General features: G+C 40.1%; 2 protein-coding genes across 2 annotated transcripts in view; both read left to right on the forward strand.

The window, feature by feature from the left end:
- Window positions 1–8,551, forward strand: part of PCBD2 (pterin-4 alpha-carbinolamine dehydratase 2) — a 50,245-nt gene extending 41,694 nt beyond the window's left edge. Inside the window, exons 3-4 of the mRNA XM_082652369.1 lie at window positions 7,027–7,107; window positions 8,301–8,551. Coding sequence (XP_082508495.1) covers window positions 7,027–7,107; window positions 8,301–8,396 — 177 coding nt within the window. The 3' untranslated portion in view covers window positions 8,397–8,551. The remainder of the gene's footprint in view (window positions 1–7,026; window positions 7,108–8,300) is intronic.
- Window positions 8,552–13,988: 5,437 nt separating this feature from the next.
- Window positions 13,989–22,576, forward strand: part of CATSPER3 (cation channel sperm associated 3) — a gene marked incomplete at both ends in the record, with an annotated part of 39,569 nt that continues 30,981 nt past the window's right edge. The window contains 2 exons of the mRNA XM_082650319.1: window positions 13,989–14,011; window positions 15,900–16,053. Of these exons, the coding sequence (XP_082506445.1) occupies window positions 13,989–14,011; window positions 15,900–16,053 (177 nt within the window). The remainder of the gene's footprint in view (window positions 14,012–15,899; window positions 16,054–22,576) is intronic.

Genomic DNA, 22,576 nt, shown 5'->3' on the forward strand with positions numbered 1-22,576 from the left:
GGTCTTTAATCCATTTTGAGCTTATTTTTGTGTATGGTGTTAGGGAGTGATCTAATCTCATACTTTTACATGTACCTGTCCAGTTTTCCCAGCACCACTTATTGAATAGGCTGTCCTTTCTCCACTGTACATTTCTGCCTCCTTTGTCAAAGATAAGGTGACCATATGTGCGTGGGTTTATCTCTGGGCTTTCTATCCTGTTCCATTGATCTATCTTTCTGTTTTTGTGCCAGTACCATACCGTCTTGATAACTGTAGCTTTGTAGTATAGTCTGAAGTCAGGGAGCCTGATTCCTCCAGCTCTGTTTTTCATTCTCAAGATTGCTTTGGCTATTCGGGGTCTTTTGTGTTTCCATATAAATTGTGAAATTTTTTGTTCTAGTTCTGTGAAAAATCTTTATTGGAGTATAATTGCTTCACAGTCCCATGTTAGTTTCTGTTGCACAACAAAGTGAATCAGCCATATGCATACACATGCCGCATATCCCGTCCCTCTTGAGCCTCCCTCCCATCCTCCCTATCCCACCCCTCTAGGTCATCACAAAGCACAGAGCCGATCTCCCTGTACTTTGCTGCTGCTTCCCACCAGCCAACAATTTTACATTCGGTAGTGTATATATGTTGATGCTACTCTCACTTCGCCCCAGCTTCACCCTCCCACCCCATGTCCTCAAGTCCATTCTCTATGTCTGCCTCTTTATTCCCTACCCTGCAACTAGGTTCATCAGTACCATTTTTTTTAGATTCCATATGTATGCGTTAGCATATGGTATATATTTTTCTCTTTCTGACTTACTTCACTCTGTATGACAGACTCTAGGTCCATCCACCTCACTACAAATAACTCAGTTTTGCTTCTTTTTATGGCTGAGTAGTATTCCATTGTATATATGTGCCACATCTTCTTTATCCGTTCATCTGTTGATGGATATTTAGGTTGTTTCCATGTCCTGGCTATTGTAAATAGTGCTGCAATGAACATTGACCCAAGAGTTTTAAAAGAAGAATTTAAAATTTTTTCAGGTAGTACTTTTTGCTACATTAGTGTCCTGATTTTGTTTTTAATTTTATTGGAGAATGTTATCAGTACTCTTTCTACTTTTTGATTTTTGAGATTTTTTTTGTGGGGTAGTATATATTCGGTTTCTGTGCATGTTCCAAATATATTTTAAAAGCTATATTCTCAAGTTTTAGAGTTTAAAATACATCGATTACATCTACCTTTTAAATTATGTTTTTAAGTAGTCCATATCCTTACTTTTATTCACTTAATCTGCCATGGCTCAAGAGATGTGAATTAAAGTCTCCAACTACAAATATTTCTCTTTGGCCCATGAGCCCTGTCATTTCTGTCTCATTGATTTTGATGCTATGTTATTGCAATATAGATATTCACAGTTACTCAGTCTTCATCCTCATTGTGGATATACTTTATAATTTAAATTACCCTTATGATTTCTTAAAAGAAGTTACATTTGCCTATGTCCTTTTATTTCTGGTGGTTGAGTTTTGCTTTGTGATCCATTGTAACATTCTCTCTTCTTAATTTTAACTGGTTGGATTTAGGCTCTTTACATTTATTGATTGGAAATGTGTTTGGTCTTATAAAACCCGACAGAATCAATATACTCTTTTCTCCCTTATCTTAAATCATTATATGGATTGTAGGATTTTTTTGTTGCATTTTAATTGTGTTTTCCTTTACTTAATTGTGAATTAAGTTGTTTTGTTTTCTTCTAAATTTCGTTCTTCTTGTGGATACTATTAAATCTATAGTTTTACATAGCAAATGTAATCCTCCATTTCTTTAGATAGCATTTAGCTAGCATTTCTTTAGATAGTGGTCTCCCCACTAAGCATCATCAAAATTACACTTCTACTTTTTCCTACTTTCCTTTTAGGAACTAAAATTTTAGTTCATATTGTTTTTTAGTTCTAGTGCTTATGTTTTATACTTTTAAATATATCTTTAACACTTGATCTTTCAGCTTTTAAAGATTTTTTTTAAACTTTCATCTACCTTCCCTATTTTTATTATCTTAAACCCTTTTAATAGTTTATAACATTTACATTTTATTCTGTAACTATAATCCCCACAGTTGTTTAAAATGTATTTCTAGAGCTGAATGAATTTATTACTCACTGTCAATACCTTTGGTATAGTTTCCGCATTCATCTCTTAGTTACTTATATTTCATCCTTTAATAAAAATTTCCTCAAAAAGGGTGAATGGAAATTATTCCCTGAGTTACTGCATTTAAAAAACATATGTCTCTTGCATTAATTTTGAACAACGGTTTAGCTGGGTATAAAATTCTTTTTTATTTTTTAAATGATTTATTTATTTTTGGCTGCGTTGGGTCTTCGTTGCTATGCGTGGGCTTTCTCTAGTTGCGGCAAGCGGGGGCTACTCTTCGTTGCGGTGCGCAGTCTTCTCAGTGCGGTGGCTTCTCTTGTTGCAGAGCACTGGCTGTAGGCACACGGGCTTCAGTAATTGTGGCACGCGGACTCAGTAGTTGTGGCTCACAGGCTCTAGAGTGCAGGCTCAGTAGTTCTGGCGCATGGGCCTAGTTGCTCCACTGCATGTGGGATTTTCCTGGACCAGAGCTCGAATCTGTGTCCCCTGCACTGGCAGGTGTATTCTTAACCACTGAACCACCAGGGAAGCCTATGGGTATAAAATTCTTCACGTTTTCATTTCCTAAAGTCTTTATAGGCATTGCTCCTCTAACTTATATGTTGAATGTTGATATGTGGAAGTTTGAAGTCAGCCAGATTCTTTTCAACATTATAGGTGAGCTGATTTTATTTGACTAGGTGCCAAAAGAATTTTTTTATCTTCATAGTTCACTGACTTCACTAGAATGTGTAGACATGGCTGAATTCTTACAATCTATAGACTTAAAACTTTTGTTTCTGGAAATTTTTCTTGAATTACATGTCCAGTTTTTTTCTTTCTTCTGTTTTTTTTTTTTTAAAGTTGTTGTTCTCTTATTGGCAACGGTTATCTATATGTTAGATGTATTTTGTTTTCTGTATTTATTATTTTCTAATTATTTTAAACTCGTGTTGATTTCTACTTCATTTGTCCATTTTCTCAGTCCTGTTCTCTAAGCTTCTTACTGGGTTGCTGGTATCTATTTTGCCTTGGGCTGTTAGCAGATTTCTTTGATGGAATGGTTTAGAAAGCCTGTACTTTTAGCTAGCTCAAGGCTTTTAGATTCCAACTGGCATCCTGGTAACAAGTAGCTAGGGCTATAAAAATAAATCTTTGAAAGAAGGGACAGATGTTTTTCACTGTCTGCCAAGTTTGCTGTTTAGTCATATTCCTTCTTTATTGTATTCCATATAATCAAAATTCCCCTTTGAGGTTTTGCTTTTTCCCTCTCCTACCTACTCATCTAACTTCCTTGCAGAAGTTCTTTTACTTTAATGTGAATGTGTATTGTTATGGATGTTGTTAATTTGTGGATTTAGAAATAAATGTTTGGGGCTTCCCGGGTGGTGCAGTGGTTAAGAATTTGCCTGCCAATGCAGGGGACACAGGTTCGAGCCCTGGTCTGGGAAGATCCCACATGCCGCGGAGCACCTAAGCCCGTGTGCCACAACTACTGAGCCTGTGCTCTAGAGCATGCAAGACACAATTACCGAGCCTGTATGCCACAACTACTGAAGGACGTGCACCTAGCCAACTACTGAGCGTGCATGCCACAACTACTGAAGCCTGCGCACCTAGAGCCTGTGCTCTGCAACAAGAGAAGCCACCTCAATGAGAAGCCCGCGTGCAGCAACAAAGGGTAGCCCCCTCTCGCCTCAACTAGAGAGAGCCTGCGCGCAGCAACGAAGAAACAACACAGCCAAAAAATAATAAAATAAATTAAATAAATAAATTTATTTAAAAAATTAAATGTTTGGAGGATTAATTTGTTCTGTTATATGGAAGAAGGATTTGGAATTATCTTTTTGCTCCCATAACAGATAGAGTGTTCTTTCCCTAAGGAAGAATTAGGATCCTGTGTAAATTGTTTATCAGGCTTTTCGATATTTTATTAAATGTAAATATTAGGTGACAGTTGAAGGGAAATATGCAAAACTGAGGAAAATACAAATTTGGAGGGTGTTTGGATGTACTTTTTTTTTTTTAACATTGTATGTAGATAGGGTAGATGCTTTTTCTTTGATCAATGTACCTCTTAGGATATGGATGTTCTCTTTTAAGTCATATTTGTGATGGAATAGATTTTACTACTACGCTGATAGCATGCTGGTGGTCAGAGATTTGAGGAGCACTTCTGATCATGTTCAGATCATCCATTCAGTAGATCCATTTGGCTCTTGGGCAATGTTAAAGGATTCTAAGCATCACTTTGGACCTTTTAGGATAGCTTGGTTCAAAGAAATTGTGGCTACAGGGCTTAAGAACTTAGACAGTGACTGTGCCCACCTGATTTCTTGTTATTCAGCTGTTTTCCCCAGTCAGTCTGCATCAAAGTGTTATTCCACCGTATATTATCTTTGTCTAGTATATGTGTGTCAGTCTCTGTTTATCGCACATGGGAAAAGGAGAGAGCCATTCTTCTGAGACAAAGCAACTGGAATCTTAGATTCTCAAGTCTGTGGGAGGGCTTTTCATTTACCATTATGTTTTGTGAGGTTTACGGTATGTCGTTTGGCCAGAAACAGTAGTGGTAGCAATATGTGCATTCTGTGCCAGGTGCTGTGCTAAGTGTTCTTATATCCCCATCTCTCTCTCTTTTTTTTTTTTTTAACATCTTTATTGGGGTATAATTGCTTTACAATGGTGTGTTAGTTTCTGCTTTATAACAAAGTGAATCAGTTATACATATACATATGTTCCCGTATCTCTTCCCTCTTGCGTCTCCCTCCCTCCCACCCTCTCTCTTTTTTTTTAATAAAAATAATTACATGACCGTTTTATTATTATCATCATTTTACTGATAAGAAAATTGAGGCTCAGAGTTAGATCACATGACAGTTGAGTAGTAGAATTGGGATTTGAATCCCTGGCTCAGAAATCCATGTCCTTGGGACTTCCCTGGTGGTCCAGTGGTTAAAACTCCACAGTCCCAGGGCTTCCCTGGTGGCGCAGTCGTTGAGAGTCCGCCTGCCGATGCAGGGGACATGGGTTCGTGCCCCGGTCTGGGAGGATCCCACATGCCGCAGAGCGGCTGGGCCCGTGAGCCATGGCCGCTGAGCCTGCACGTCCGGAGCCTGTGCTCCGCAATGGGAGAGGCCACAACAGTGATAGGCCTGCGTACCACAAAAAAACCAAAAAACAAACAAACAAAAATAAACTCCACACTTCCAGTGCAGGGAGCCTGGGTTCAATCTGTGGTCAGGGAACTAGAACCTGCATGCTGCAACTAAGAGCCCGCATGCCACAACTAAAGATTCCACATGCTGCAACTAAAAGATCCCGCGTGCTGCAACTAAAGATACTGCATGCCACAACTAAAAGATCCTGCGTGCTGCAACTAAAGATCCCGCATGTTGCAACTAAAGACCCTGTGCAGCCAAATAAATAAATTTTTTTTTTTAAAAAAGAAAGAAATCCATGTCTTTAATGTCTCTCGGGGTGGTGATGAAATTGTAAATCTTCTAAAGCTAAATGAGAATAAGGCATTATAGGCAAACAGGGTAAAAATTCTCATAATAATTTAATACAGGTTAACTCTGTGTTTGAATTATTAAAACAAACTTTCTCATTTGACTTGTTCCTTCCCCTCACATAGAAAATCAAATTGTGAAATGAGAAGGGGTGGGAGAGTGAATATTGTTTTCCTACTGATAATTCCATACATAGTTAAATGGATTTTTCTTGAACTTCCTTCCTTTTCCTAATAGGGAAGACTCTTCTTCAGGCATTAAGTGTCAAAATGGAAATCTTTATCCTGAATAAAATCGATTCTGAGATAGGAACCATTATGAATGACAGAATTGTTTGAAAATGGCATCTTCCATATTTCTGTTAACTTGGAAATGCACTCTTATGTCATTTGGTGATCCAAAAAACATAGCGCAACTAACATCAGATTGTTTTTTCTGGATAGGGGTAAAGAAGTTAAATATTTATTTATGTGGCTGTAATGGGTAATGCCTGTGAATTCCACTGTAACTTTGTAATTAATGTACCACTTCCTCAGAGTCTTACCAAGTATTTCTGCCTTATGGACACGGAAGAGACAAACTCTTCTACTGTTTGCAATTACCCTCATAAAAATTTGAAAGCAAGCAAAAAAATGGTTTTTTTCCTCTCAGGACAAGTTTGCCTTCTGCTTAACAAAATTAGGTTTGCACTTTCCCTGTGGTATGAAGACAGTGCCCTACAGGCCCCCACTTATGCCTGTGGCTGGCTCTGCAGCCTTCTGCCCCAAGGCGGAGTGCTTTCTCCTCGAAATGGCAGTGCTGGGCAGTAGCAAGAAGACCCTGAGTGGGCAAGCCCATCTTTTCTGTTCCACTCTGGATGTCAATGAAAACAGTCTCTCACCCCCTTCTGTCCTGCCTGGCGGATGGGATGGTTGTTCATTTCTACCGGAGCTTTGGCTTAAGACACACTCACAAGACATTTTCCCATAGTCTTTGTGGTCGATGCCTTAGTTAGCAACCCAGTCACTAAAAACAAAAGGAGCAGTGCTGCAAGAAAAGTGACTTCTAAGATTTGGGGCCAGGTAGTGAGATCCAGGACACTGAATTAAAGGGAAATTATTCCTTCTTTTGGAGAGTCTCGTCCTGAGGAAAATTAAACAGCCCAGACAGGTCACTGGGTGAGACCAATTTCCCGGTTTGTTTATTTGAGCCTGATTGTTTTTCACCATCCAGCAGCAGGTCACAGTCCTGCTACACTGCTTCCCCAGCTCTGTGGAGAGCATTCGCTTTCATATTTGATTCTCCAGGCTTCCCTGAGGATTCTAGCCATGTTTTTTCTGGTCGGGTTGCTCTGTTATCTCTCTCAGATCCAGGGCAGGGGGCACTGTCAGTCATCACTTTCGACTTCATCTTATGCAGGCATTTGGCTTTATGTCCCGAGTTGCCCTACAAGCAGAGAAGATGAATCATCACCCGGAGTGGTTCAATGTGTACAACAAGGTAACTGAATTGCCTGATTTTGGAATCACCATAATTATGGAGTTTAAGAAACTTCTTCCTTCCTTTCTTGCTTGTCATCCTGTGCAGCTAAGTGTCATTGTGCTTAGGAAAATATTCTCTTATTCTTTCTCTCAGAATCCCTGTGTATTACTGCAAATTAGTAAAAAAATGTTCAGATCTACTCAAGACAACAGTGACTGAGTTCTTTATTTTCATGCTTATCTTCTACAGACACTAGTATGGAAAAGTTGGGCCAAATTAGACTCCTGAATTAAACTTGAATATCTATCATGTAGATAAATTTTTAAACCCTCTTAAGGTAAATTATTGAAAGAGATGGTAGCAAATAAGAAAGATACGGCCTTATTTAATAAATTTGCTCAAGAACTATTTATTAAATTCTCTATTCTCAGTGGGAACTGACCTTCCTAAGAGAAAGAGCAGACTGAAAAGACTTCATCAAGGAGTTTTAAGGGGGCACAGTGAGAAGAATAACACTTGCCCAAAAAGTGTCCTTGGCTTGGTGATCATGCCATGTGGAATTTCTTATCATCTAGATTTCTGTGAGATTTCTATTATCTCTTTGAAAGTCCTCTTTGAAAAAAGAAGATTTCACATTTTTGTGATTTAATTGCAATAATTCAGAGCATACAGGTACCAGCATAAACTTTTATTTCCTAGTTGCCTCTCTTTGCCCATAATTTTGTTTTTGCTTTTTAATTGATTTGTCAAGAGGCAACAGTCTGTTCCTCCACCCCACCCCCACTTCCCTAATTTGGAAATGGGCTTTTTTTTAACATGGTTGCTAAGATATTACATTTGATAGCTTAGTTTTTCTCAGTGGCTTGAAAATAGTTGGTGTAATTAAAGTAATGGGAGTTAAAGTGGTACCTCAGTGTCTCTCTCTCTCTTTTTTTTTTTTTTTCCTGAAGAGTCAAGATTTGAGGTTCTGGTAGCTCATTTGCCCTTCTTATGAGAGAACCTTTTTATCCCTAGGAGGCTGCTGGGCCCAGCCTGGAGTTTACTGGGTTTTAGAAATGCATTGCTTATTCATAATGTAGTATTTTCTAAATCATTTAATCTCCTCAATTCTCAAAGGTAAATATTGAGTAATAGATTGATTTCTGAACTACCAAAGGAGAGCATCATGAATTGCAACTCAGGGTTTTCAAAGCTGCTTCTCTCTTTCTTAGGTTCAGATAACTCTCACATCACATGACTGTGGAGGACTGACCAAAAGAGATGTGAAACTGGCCAAGTTTATTGAAAAAGCAGCTGCTTCTGTGTGATTTCTTCCAAAACGATGTAAAATCTTATATACACATCTAGCTCCAATGTCTTATGTACACATCTAGCTCCAATGTATTTTGAAGGCAATTTATCAACACATGAACATTAAGCCGTAAATTTAGTTCACCTTTTGAACGATCACATTTTGTAAAATCAGTGCTTAAATAAAAATGATTTAAACTTGAGCCTGAGGTATTTTTCATTATATCTAATCACATATATAAGGTAAATCAACCCAGGTAATTCTATTAATAATATTAAAAAAGAGAAATAACATTTTTAAAGACCAGAAATGGGTATGGGGGAGCATTCACACATTTTTATAACCCAGAAATTCAAGTGATTATGGTGACTTTACAAATGCATTGTGTTGGAGAGCAATTGTAAGGTAGAAAAAGAATGATGAACTCTATAGGTAAAGGGTTTAACTGTATGTAACGGTTCTTATGATGCTAAAGTTGATTTGGATTTTAGCTGTTGTTACTACTTAAGTAGTTACTTAATTTACAGAGATCTCAAAAATTGGGTGAGCTGTCTAGTGTTTTATCCTTCCTTTTCAGACAGGGAGAAAGAAGAAGACAAGTGTCTTGTGCAAGGCTTCCAGCAAGGTGAGGCAATAAAAGGATTCACTGTCACAGTGACCAACTTGCCAGGTCATTATTTGACATACTGAGGGGAGGAGGAAGCAAGGGTCATTTTTTCCCATCATTTGCGTGTTGTGACCCCTGAACTGAGGGTATGTAGCCACTGAGCTAGAAGCTACTTGGGTATTATCCAGTAATGAGCTCTGTTTACTCCATGTGTCGCTGACATGAGTAAAATGGAATATAAAGTAAGCTATTATTTAAAAATTGCAGTAACTGTTCTTTGAGGGAACTCAGGAATGTAGTTATTAATGAGATTAAAAGGTAGATTAAAAGAATGTGTATGTATCTATCCAAGGAACATGCCTTATAGTAGTAGGATTTAACAAGGATCATCTTTATACCCTGCCTTACATCAGAAGCCAGAAAAATCACTCTGTGTTACAATAAGCAAAGCTTCTCATCCCCCCCACTCCCCACCAACCCTGGCCCCTAGTCTGAGAAGTCATATGGGAATATGATAAGGAGGCTGAGCTCTCTGAAGCCAGTTTTCGGCTGGTTCTGTTGGCCTGGCAGGTATAGTCATTTTGCCCTGCGGGTGTGGAGTATACACGGTGGGGTGGGGGAAAGAGAGAGAAGAGTCACCCCAGACTCTGTGGCTGCTGGGAGATCCAGAGCCTGGACACTAGAACTTGTACTTCTTTGAAATTTTTAACAGGGAAAGGCAGGAAATTTTTAACAGGGAAACGCAGTGGTTAAGAATCTACCTGCCGGGCTTCCCTGGTGGCGCAGTGGTTGAGAGTCCGCCTGCCGATGCAGGGGACGCGGGTTTGTGCCCCGGTCCGGGAAGATCCCACATGCCGCGGAGCAACTAAGCCCATGCACCACAACTACTGAGCCTGTGCTCTAGAGCCCGCGTGCTGCAACTACTGAGCCCACGTGCTGCAACTACTGAAGCCCACGCGACTAGAGCCTGTGCTCTGCAACGGGAAAGCCATCGCAATGAGAAGCCCGTGGACTGCAACAAAGAGTCGCCCCTGCTCACTGCAACTAGAGAAAGCCCACGCGCAGCAATGAAGACCCGACGCAGCCAAAAGTAAATAAGTAAATAAATAAATTAATTAATTAATTAAAATTTTTTTAAAACAGAGGAAAAAGCAAAGCCATGTGTTTTTATAAACTTTTTCCCATATTATAGATTTGGGAGTTTTTATACATTTTATTACCAAAGATTTCTAGCTCAGTGCTTCAAAGTTTTCTACATGAATTTTTAAACATGAAAAAGTGTAGACATATTTTAAAATAGAGTAAAATAGGGCATTCAACGCTTATGTACTGATCACCCAGATTTAACAGTTACCAAGATCTTGCCAGTTACATCATATAATCTCCCATTTCCTTTTTCTTTGCTAAAGTATTTAAAAGCAAATCCCAGATAGCATGTCATTTTGCCCCTACATCCTCCAGTAAACATCTCTAGAAAATATGGTCATTTTCTTGTAGAAACCAAAATGCCATTATCACACCAAACAAAATAAACTATGATTTCTTGGTGTCACCTAATACCAAATCAAATTGTTCTGAAGGTCAAGAATGTCTGTGGACAGTAATTTTGTTCTAATCAGTGATTCACATGAAGTTCACCCATCACATCTGGTTGTTGTGTCTCTTTCAGCTTTCAGTCTAGAGCGAGCAAGCCTCCTGCCCTCATTCCCTCTTTCTCTCCATATCAGTGACTTACTGTAAAAACCGAGTCCTGTAGAATATTCCACCTTCTGGATTTGTTTGTTTGCTCCCTTGTGGTGTCACTTAAATTGTTTCATTGTACCTTGAATGGAAACCTTTCCCTCTATTTTGAATGTAAGTCTGAGAGGCTTAAAAACTATTAACCTGTACTGTGTATGGCACCGTGGAGAGAGCAGGGTACAGCGAATAATTGTAGTTGTCAGGACCTGAGAATGTAGCTACTAATTAGCATCTATGTGAGGATTTGACATAAGGTCCATGTTAAGGGGTGTCGCATCTGCTGGAACTCATGAACTTTAGAGAATCAAAGATCCCATATCAGAAGTCTGTGGTAATACTCCTTGTGGTAAATTCCAACAGAATGAATCCCCAGACTTGCTCTAAGTAACTGACATTTCAACTTAAAAGAGACATTGCCAAAGTTGGAGGCCCCAACTTTCCTTCTGTTCCAAATCTTTGTGATGACAGTGGTTTCTCTGATGTGGCAAGCTTTGGTTTCCCTCTATTTTCCTTTTAAATGATCACTGGAGTAGAGGGGGTTTAAATAGCTATGACCTTTGACCCTTTGCATGACCTCTATAGATAATAAATCAGGGCAGCACGTTTGACAGTGTCCTTTTCTAAAATGAAGTTAGTGAAAGTTCTGAAAATTGTGGTTACTCTCTGACGATAGACTTTAGGACATCTTTAGATAAATAGAATAAGCGTGATTCTTTATGTTTTTGCTTGAGACAAAAAGCAGCACGTATGTTGCATATGGACACACACCTGACCTTCGGCAGTGTGCTGAGGTATTGGACTACTAGTGTTAATGTGGAGCAGTCTGTATACGTTCTAATCCAGAGTTTAAAAATATACTAGTTGAACTCTATAACTTTCAGTTTTGTAAAATTTCTGCAAAACAGCAAGAGGTGTAATAGGGTTTGGATATAATGTGTGAACTTTGTGTTTCAATTCTAGTTACATGTAACTAGGAATGACTCCTGGTCAGAAGACTAGAGTCACCAAGCTGCCGTGCCTACTGACTGTGTGCGGCGGCTAAGGTGGTGCTGCTCAAGTCAGGGAGAGTGTAAGTTGCTGCTAAAAGGGCAGAAGAGGTGGCCCTTTAGCTTCTCATCCAGGGTGCTTGTCCCGCCCACCTATCCACAAGAAGATACGGGTGATTTCAGTAGGCCTGGATAAGCTGGTTACTTCTGAGTCCACTCATCAGCTGGAGTTCCAGTCCCAGACTAGATTTCTTCATCAGTGACTTCAGAAAACACCTTCAGGGACTTCCCTGGTGGCGCAGTGGTTAAGAATCTGCCTGCCAATGCAGGGCACATGGGTTCGAGCCCTGGTCTGGGAGGATCCCACATGCTGCAGAGCAGCTAAGCCCGTGCACCACAACTACTGAGCCTGTGCTCTAGAGCCTGTGAGCCACAACTGCTGAGCCCATGAGCTACAGCTACTGAGCCCCATGCCACAACTACTGAAGCCCGCACACCTAGAGCCCGTGCTCCACAACAAGAGAAGCCACTGCAATGAGAAGCCTGCGCATTGCAACGAAGAGTAGCCCCTGCTCGCCACAACTAGCGAAAGCCCGCCTGCATCAATGAAGACCCAACGCAGCCAAAAATAAATAAACAAACAAATAAAAAGAAAACACATTCAGCTGTGGTTGGCTGTGCTGATACTGTACACCAAGAACAGCTGGTCTCTTCTTGACTGCTTCCAGCTAGCCATCTTTCCTCACCCCTCCAAGCATCGTGAAATAATTTTTTACATTCTTAATCTCTTCTTCATTTCTCCCCAGAAGTGTGCTTTGGAGCTTAAGGAGCGGAAGCATAGTAGTGTATCCTTGGGATTCCTGGAAATAGAATCCCACTAGGCTCAGCTACTTGAGTGAGCGTAAGGATCCCTGAGGTACATTCACATAGCACAGATTTACCGAGGGCCTCCTATATGGCCCGGCGGGATTAGGCACATTGTTGAATTGGGGCGGGTGGAAACAGAGATGGGGAACTGATTCAGGCTCTCTCTGAGCAGCTGCTCCAGGAGGCCACTGTCAGGGTGTGGGCAGGAGCCCAGAAGGCGTCAGGGGGCATATGACCAAAGGAGGCAGTAGGAGGAGCTTGATCCCTGAGGGAAAGAATATAGACTAAGACGGTGAGGCCAAGGTTTGAAGCCTGGGGACATTAATCAAAGTGTTTCTTAAAGCTTTGCTGTTGATGATTTTAAGTGGAGAGATTGGTAAGATGTTATTTCCCAGTTCAGTATACCGCTTGCCTACAAGAGTATTTTTCTTTGTGAGATGGTCGTGTTCACTTGTTTCAGAATGCCTGGGGCAGTGGAGGTGGTGACGTGGTCACCTCCTTTTATTATGGCCCAAGGAATTAAGGTTCCAGGAATTTGACCAATTTGGCCAACTAAACATTTAATTCAACACAGGGCTACCCAGAAGCCTCTGTCTTGATTTGCCTTGGAAGCCAAAGGGGCTAGGAGAAGGAGAACGAGAGAATATATTAATCCCAAGAATTGAACAGAGCAAAAATCCCTATTGCTCTTGTACCTAAAACATCTCTACCCCAAGGCCCGTCCCTTACATTCTCAGGTGGTTTGTATGTGCACATTCTGTGTCCCCAGTTAGCCAGTGCTGGGCATGGATAACTTCTTTTTTTGTTTTTTTTTTTTTTTGCGGTACGCGGGCCTCTCACTGTTGTGGCCTCTCCCGTTGCGGAGCACAGGCTCCAGACGCGCAGGCTCAGCGGCCATGGCTCATGGGCCCAGCCGCTCCGCGGCATGTGGGATCCTCCCGGACCGGGGCACGAACCCGCGTCCCCTGCATCGGCAGGCGGACTCTCAACCACTGCGCCACCAGGGAAGCCCCAGGCATGGATAACTTCTGCTCTTCCTGTTTCTTGGGTTCTAGCCCCAAAGCCATCAAAATCTTTCCTTGTCCTTCCAGGTGTCTCCAGTGCTGTGCCCTGGCTGTGTGCTCTTGCTCTTAGAAGCCCAGAGAATTTTGCTTTCCCCTCTTCTATGACCCTTAACCTATTTTAACACATTATTAAGGGCCTCTGTCTGTCAGTTGGGGGTACTTCCTGAAGGAGGGGCTTTTGTCTGGCCTGTCTCTCAGCTTTAGCCCAGAGCATCACAGTTGCACGGTGCTTGTGACTCTTTTGCTGAACAGAGGTGCTCGGTCTCCTTGGGAAGAGAGGATCTGTGGGTAGACCAATGGGGAGCTCTCCCCTCCAGGGGCCTACCGGCTAGTAACATACCGGAATGTCCAAGAGTGACTTCATAAAGCAACGATGCCCTCTGTGGACACTCCTCTGAGGCCTCTTGGAATCTAGATGCTGAGGAGATTCCTAAGCAGAGATTTTCTGTTGGATGGTAAAAGCAAGGAATAAAAATTGAAAATTTGGAAAATGTCTCAACACTTTTATCATCAGAACCACACAAGAGTCCGTCCTAGCTCACTGTTTGAGGATGTGTCGCCGCTGTTCTATGAGACGTTATGGAAATCTCAGTAAATACTCTCTATTTCTCTTTCTTGTTAAGAAGTGTGCAAATGGCAGTGTTGGGTCTCATAGCCTCTTCCCACAGGCACTCATCCACTTCGCAGACTGAGGGGCTCGTCCTGGATAATCTGATTTCTCCAACTGGTGAGGCTGGTGAAGTCTCAGCCAAACAGTTGTTTCCTCGGCTTTCCTGTCACAATTGGCTGTTAATCAAGCGTTCAGTCGCACCCTTATTTGACCTGTAGACTGAATGACTAGTTTGACTCCATTTTGTTCTTTTTTATTCCCTACTATGTTAGATAATTTGAAGCCTTTTTTTTTGGGTAATAGACCTGATTTCAAATCAGATAATGAAAATTATATATCTTGTTTTTAATAGGTTATAAAAGTATATAAATCTATATTTTTTTACTGTGTGAGACTGGGTTCACTTGTTACATATAATGGGGAAAAAGTAATACATACTCTCTGAGAAAAATTGGAAAGCACAGATGAACATAAATAAATAGGAAAAAGGATTACCTATAACCTCACTATCCGTAGGCAGACAATATCAACATTTTGGCATACTTCATGCCGAATTTTTTTCTACCTATTTTGCACAGTTGAGATAATTTTGAGTAGAGAATTCTTATCTTGCTTTCTTTCTGTTTTGCTATCCAGTGGCTCATAAACATTTTTCTAAATCATGAAAAAGGCATAGACATGTTGTAGTGTCTGTATAATATTCCATGAAATGGATATGCCATGATTTGCTTAACCTGTCTTTTTTTGGTTAGACTTTTAAATTGTTTCCAAATTCTCACAGCAAATATTGCTGGGATAAACATGTTTGACTAAAGTCACTGTTTGCATTTCAGATTGTATTCTCTTGGGGTAGATTCCTTGGGTCTGAGGATACAAACAGAACTAAGGCTTTTCAGAAAAGTTGGTCAGTTTACATTCCCCTGGCAGTTTATGAGACTGCTCCGTTGCACTACACTCTTGCCAGCACTAAATGTTATCACATTTAAGCCTTTGCTAATTTTATAAGCAAAATTACTGGTTTTACTTAATTTGTACCTCCCCAATTAGTAGTGCTACTGAACATTTTGGAGGGAACTTCATGCCATTGTATTTCTTTAATGAGTTGACTGTGTGTTTGCCCATTTTTTCTTAGGGTGGTCAGTTTTTTATGATTGATTTGTAAGCATTTGTATGGCTGATTATTTGATTAGCAGTTTTCCCTACTAGACGGACAATATTTGGTTTTGCTTACCTGTATCCCAAGTGCCTACTGTATTGCCTGGCATGTAGTAGTCATTCAATAAAAACTTGTTGAATGAATAAATGAGTGAGTTGAACAGTAGTTACTTAATAAAAAATTGTTGAACGAGTAAGTGAAGATGGTGCTTTGTTTTGCTTGAGGTGGAGTGGTAACCATTCTTTTTCACAGGTCTAGAGAGGAGGAACTGAGCAACTGAGTGGGGACAGACCCACCCAGTAATCGTCATACATATTTCAGTGGTCATTAAGTCAGCATTGCATTGCAATTTTAAAGTATATATATATGTAGATTTATATTCACAGAAGGGCGAAAGCAGACCTTTGTCCCTAAAACAAAGTGTGCATTATGCATTACCTTACAACAGAGCTATAAGATAATCATACCTCTTATTCAAATTTTTGACAGGAGGAAAGATACTCAGTGTCAGGCATTTGTGAAGAGAGTTATAATGAGTCGTCTCTTTAAGATAATTATGATTAGCACCGTCTCAACGAATGCCTTTTTTATGGTCTTGTGGACTGATTATAAAACAAGATACAACTTGTTCAGACTTTTTGAGGTAAGCAGACAAAATGGGTCCATTTTCTTCTGTTTTACCTGTTTTATTTCTGAAAATGTTATAAGATTTTTAAGGCATTTTGTTCAAAAATTTTTTCTGTAGAAGATTCTAAGGACTATTAAAATATACTCTAATATCTGGGAAGATGGTGGCAGCAGTAGTAGCAGTGACATGGTTTTTTAATCTCCCTGAATCCCCTCTTAAAAAAACAGAGCAACTAGATAGCAAAACCAAAAACCCATGGACAGGATTTATATCAAAACTAGTTAACAAGAGATCCTTACCAAGAGCCACACTGCATAGTATTAGCATCTGTAGGAGAGGAAGCAGAGGGAAGTCAGTAAGTATTCATTGGAAAGTATGATGGGCTGATGTGAGAACAGCAGTTGATATTAGGAAGGGTGTTACCTAATCAAATACTGGGATAGCACAAGAGGTTCCCGAAATTTATGAAGGGGCTAGAACAGTCCAGACCCAATAAACTTTTAAAACTGACTCTCCATAGCTCCTTTCAAGGACAGTGCTCCACACTTAGGAGAAGTATTGGGAGTGGAATGAAAATTGAACAGGTTAGAGACCCAAAGATGAAGGAAGAGAGGTTCTGATAAAATTGGAAGAGGGGAACAGCACCAGGAAACCTTAAAAATCAAGCAACCACATTTTAAATCAAGAGGGAATATTTGAAGTTAGAATCACATTTTCTCAAAGTCCAAGAAAATTAATTTCACATAAAAAAGTGCAATAGGAAAAGATTGAGGTAAAATCCCATACAAAATTATTATAAGAAAAAAGAGAGTAAAGTGGAAAATAATATCATTGTAGATAATGAAAGCCCACCACAAAGACATGTTCACAAAACAGATAAAAACTGTACCGTATTATTTCAGAAGAAAGTAAATGTTTAAGAAAATGATGTTAGATAGGAAAGAAAAAAGTGAGGTGACAAAAGTCAGAAAATAATTAGAAATAAAAGGAACTCATTTCAAAAATGAAGACTGAATTAGACTAAGAACAATTAGATATAGCAGATAATAGCTTAAGAGAAATTAAGAGAAATATAAGATAAAGTGGGGGAAATTCTTAAACATCAGTAAGAAATGAAGAGATAAGGATTCAAGAGAAAATGATGAAAATTGAAGATTGGGGAAAAATGATCCAACTTAAGGATAATAGGAGTCCCTGAATTTGAAACAGAAACAGAAACAAAGTAAAGGAACAGAATAAACACTAAAATCTAGGGACTTCCCTGGTGGTCCAGTGGTAAAGAATCCACCTTCCAATGCAGGGGACGTGGGTTTGATCCCTGGTCAGGGAACTAAGATCCCACATGCCACAGCACAACTAAGCCTGCGCACCACATCTACTGAGCTCGTGCACCTCAACGGGAGAGCCTGCATGCCGCAAACTACAGAACCCATGTGCCCTGGAGCCCGCATATCACACTAGAGAGAAAGCCCACATGGCGCACTAAGACCAACATAGCCACAAAAAAAAAATCTAAAATCTAAGAAAAGTTACCTGAAATAAAAGAATTGAAACTATATTTTGAAAGTTGCATATTGAGAATATGGACTTATACAACAAACACCAGAACATATTCTACTAAAATTATTGGACTTTAAAGGAAAGAGGTGTGGGGGAAATTATAAGCATCTAGGCAAAGTGGCTTATAAGGAAAAGAAAATTAATTATTATCAGACTTTGCTATAGTAATGCTTTATGCTAAAAGAAAATAGAGTAAAACATTTAAGATACTTCAGGAAAGAAAATGTGAACCAAGAATTCTAGATCCAGCAAAACTGACTTTCAAGTATAAAGGACATAGACAAACTGTCATCAATGTTAAAAAGCTTCGCTAATATTGTTCCCATGAGCCCTTCCTTACGAATCTAGTAAAGAATAAGTTTCAGCCAACCAAAATGACTAAAGAAGTATCAACATTAGGACTGGCAATGGACATTAAAAATATGATTATTTATAGAACTAATCATAATTATGGGTGAACAAGGAGATAATGTAGCACCTAATGAATATATCCTCTGACAGTGAAGATATAGTATTGATTAAAAATGGGTAAGAATGGGGAGAGTCAATGCAAAAACAATTTTTAGCCATTTTCGGAAATCAGCTTTGTGGTGATGCTATTAGTAGTATTATTCTGAGACTGCTGTGTGTGTAACACAAGGATAAAGCAGATGGGTCATTATGGGACAGTTTAATTCCATTATCCTCTGTGTTCTTGAGAACCAGGCTACTCATGGAAGAAAGGAGATATGGATGTAATATAGACAAAGTTAAGTGAAAGCCCTGTAGTTCTGCATTTAAATTGGAAGTATCAATATAAACTACTGAAATATTTTACCTTTATCCATTGAAAAATCTAGAACAATGATCAACTTAGCAATTATGCATCCTTAGTGACCATAATGTGATCGTTTTTTAAATTAATTAATTTTTGGCTGCGTTGGGTTTTCGTTGCTGCATGCGGGCTTTCTGTAGTTGTGTCGAGTGGGGGCTACTCTTCTTTGAGGTATGCGGGCTTCTCATTGCGGTGGTTTCTCTTCCTGCAGAGCACGGGCTCCAGGTGTGTGGGCTTCAGTGGTTGCGGAGCATGGGCTCGGTAGTGGCGCACGGGCTTAGTTGCTCCGTGGCATGTGGGATCTTTCTGGACTAGGGATCGAACCTGTGTCCCCTGCATTGGCAGGCAGATTCTTAACCACCACGCCACCATGGAAGTCCCATAATATGATGTTGAAATACCATTTCTCACTAAAAGAAACTAGGAATTCTTAGAGAAATGGCTGATTGTAGAAAATACACCAGATGAGCTAGGAACATCTTGTTGTACACATAGCAAGGAAGCTATCAAAGATTACTGGGGTCATGTCAAAAGGGCTCAGGGGACAACTTGAAGAGGCTCCTACTGGCCAAAGATGGGAAACTTTGAGCTCAGTAAGGATAATAATTACAGTGGATTTTGAAATTCATCAAATAATCTGTAAACTTATAATTATACTAAAAAAGCTAACAGGTCACTTTTGGTTGGTGACAAGGACCTAATACTTTATCTCAAAAATTGTTGAATTAAGGGAAAAAATCAAGTATTACTGACCTTTCTTATATGAACTGTATTACTGAGTAACCACATAGTAGGTAAGGGGAAACATGTCTTTATAGAAATATCCTAGTTAATAAGTGAAAATGAAATGATAGAATATCACAATTTTTCAACCCCCAATGAATTATAGGACTTAAGCATTTTGACCATTAGTGACTGCTTCCCTCATAAAAAGAGACAACGAGACATTATATGCCTCCTATGAAAGAACAGAACCTATAATCTTTTTTTTAATTTTTAATTTTATTTTTGGCTTTGTTGGGTCTTCATTGGTGCACACGGGCTTTCTCTAGTTGCGGCGAGTAGGGGCTACTCTTCGTTGCGGTGCACGGGCTTCTCAGTGCGGTGGCTTCTCTTGTTGCAGAGCACAGGCTCTAGGCATGCAGGCTTCAATTGTTGCAGCACATGGGCTCAGTAGTGTGGCGCGCGGGCTCTAGAGCACAGGCTCAGTAGTTGTGGCGCATGGGCTTAGTCACTCTGCAGCATGTGGGATCTTCCCAGACCAGTGCTCAAACCCATGTCCCCTGCATTGGCAGGCGGATTCTTAACCACTGTGCCACCAGGGAAGTCCCAGAACCTATAATCTTGCCAAAAAGATCAAACGTGAATCTGATCAAGGCTTTTCATCCAGCTGCCTATTTTCAGGCAATAGAGGACAGAGGAACATGAGTGTGCAGTCAACACGATCCAGACTGGGAAATTCTGCAAGTCAAGAAAAGTTTCTATTGATAGCTTTTTTTCTTGTGTAAAGACCATACATTCTTGTTTCTCTGCATGTCTCATGATTTCTTTTTTTGAGGGTTGAAAATTGGACACTTTAAATCATATAAGATTGGAAACTCTGGAAACCAGATACTCCCCCCTCCCTAGGGTTTTATTGTTGTTGCCATTCCTTTTTTTTTTTTAAAGTGACTTTCCTGAACTGTTTTGATAAAGTGTATATTCTTTGTCATGCGTGGCCACCAAAGTCTCTGCTCAGTTAGCTTAATGGTCTGCTAATGATTGAACAGAGTATTCCTTAAATGCCTGGAACAAATAAGTCTCCCAGCCTTTGCCAAGGCATGTATTTAATGCCTCAGCAGTTTACAAGTCTGCCTTAGCCTTCATTCGCTGCTTGCAAAGAATCTTAAGATTAGTTAGAGGTGACAGATCAGGGCCTTCTCAGTACTTTCCTGGTACCTTCATCGGGATCCCTAAGAGTCTTAATAACTTCTCAGTTTTATAGTTAGCCAGGGGCTTTCATACATGTTATTTTCAATGATCTCAACAGCCACCCTGGAAGGTGTGTATTAATAACACTATTTTACAAATGTTGTAAGGAAGCCCATCTGGTGGACTTAGGATTTCAAAAAAAAAAAAAAAAAAACCCAAATCTAAAGAACTAAAGGAAAGTATGAGAGCAGTGTCTCACCAAATAGAGAATATGAGTAAAGAGAAATTATTAAAAAGAACCAAACAGAAATCCTGTAGTTGAAAAGTACAATAATTGAAATGAATTCACGAGACGGGGCTTCCCTGGTGGAGCAGTGGTTGAGAGTTTGCCTGCCGATGCAGGGGACACGGGTTCGTGCCCCAGTCCGGGAGGATCCCACATGCCACGGAGCGGCTGGGCCCGTGAGCCATGGCCGCTGAGCCTGCGTGTCCGGAGCCTGTGCTCCACAACGGGAGAGGCCACAGCAGTGACAGGCCCATGTACTGCAAAAAAAAAAACAGAATTCATGAGAGGACTTCAACAGCAGATTTGAGCTAGTGGAAGAAAGAATTAAAGAAAAGAAAGATAGGTCAACTGAGATTTCCAGTGTGAGGAACAGAAAGTAAAATGAATAAATAAAAATAAGCAGAGACCCATGAAACACCATCAAACATAAAAACATGCATGCAATAGGTGTCACAGAAGGAGAGGAGAGAAAAGGTAGAAAGAATATGTGAAGAAGTAATGGCCAAAAACTCCCCGAGTTTTATGAAAAACATTAATCTGCACATGCAAGAAGATCAACAAACTCCTAGTAGGATAAACCCAGAGATCCACCTAGACACACTATAAACAATTTGTTGAAAGACAAAGACCAAGGGAGAATTTGAGACCATCAACAGAGAAGTGATTCATTACATAAAAAGGATCCTCAATAAAATGAATAGCTGATTTCTCATCCGAAGCCACAGGGGCCAGAAGGCAAGCGATGTCATATTCAAAGTGCTGAAAGAAAGACTGTCCAACAAGAATTCAACACCTAGAAAAAACTGTCCTTCAGAAATGGAGAGGAGAAAAAGAAAACTGGAGAGGAGTAATGTCAGTGAAAATGCAGAGTAGGTAGCTCCAAGAGGCCACCTGTCCACAAAAACACCTAAAAAGAGGGCAAAACGGTCAGAACTCTGGAAAATAGCCAAAGGTTTATAGTAACTGAGTGAACACTGAATCAAGAAAGGGGCAACTTAAAAAAGGTAGGAAAACTTTGTAGCATTTTTACTTGTCTTTGGCCCACACCCCTCCTCAGCATGGTGATGGTTCTGAAGGTGGCAGCCTGTGTTCTCCACGTGGGACCCTAGTCCCTGGGTCCAGAAACAACAGAGAAGATTTTGTTCTTAAAGAATTGTTTGTCTGTTTTGACCTATCTGAGGGGCTGCCTGAAGGACTGATCCAAAGCTTCTCTTTGTTTTGGATAATCTGGAACTTTCTCAGGACAAAAAGGTGGCTATGCAGAGGGCATTTCTCAAAACCACTGAAAAGCAAATGAATGACCCACTGCCACCTGGAGCAAAAAAATAACACTCGAGGCAAACAATAGATATGCTGAAAGCCTGAGAGGACAATCCAGGGAGAGAGATTCTTTTGAAAAAGAGGACATTGAAAAACTCCCATGTATGCCATACATTCACAGGACAAGACACATGCTTAGGAAATAACTGAGAACATCCCACGCTTTCACTGTGACTGATCTTTAGGCTCAGCAGAAGCCCAAAGTGAATGCTAATGTACAGCTGTAAGTGGCCTGGCTCAGCATTGAAGGAGTTCCTCAACACAGAGCCATCTGCAAAGACTAAGAGAGTTTTTCTTCTCCCTCCCTTCCTCTCTCCTTTTCTCTTCCTTCCTTCTTTCCTTCCTTACTTTCTTTCTCTCTGTCTTCTTTCTCCTTCCCTCCCTTCCCTCTTTTTGCCTGAGGCATTTAAGAAAATCTCTGTTTACTAGCTGACCAGAAACTACAGAGGAAGAGACTTCAGAGACCATACATTACAAAGAATACAGTCTTTACAAAAATTGTTTAGACAAGTCACTAAACAAACAGCTACTACCCACAAAAACAAACCCTGAGGAGAGGGAAGAATTTGATTTCCAGAGTTACCACATTGTACAATTTAAAATGTCCAGTTTTCAAAAAAAATTATGAAGCATGCAAAGCAACAAGA

The sequence above is a fragment of the Grampus griseus genome, assembly GCF_964374135.1.
Source record: "Grampus griseus genome assembly, chromosome: 3".
NCBI lineage: Eukaryota > Metazoa > Chordata > Mammalia > Artiodactyla > Delphinidae > Grampus > Grampus griseus.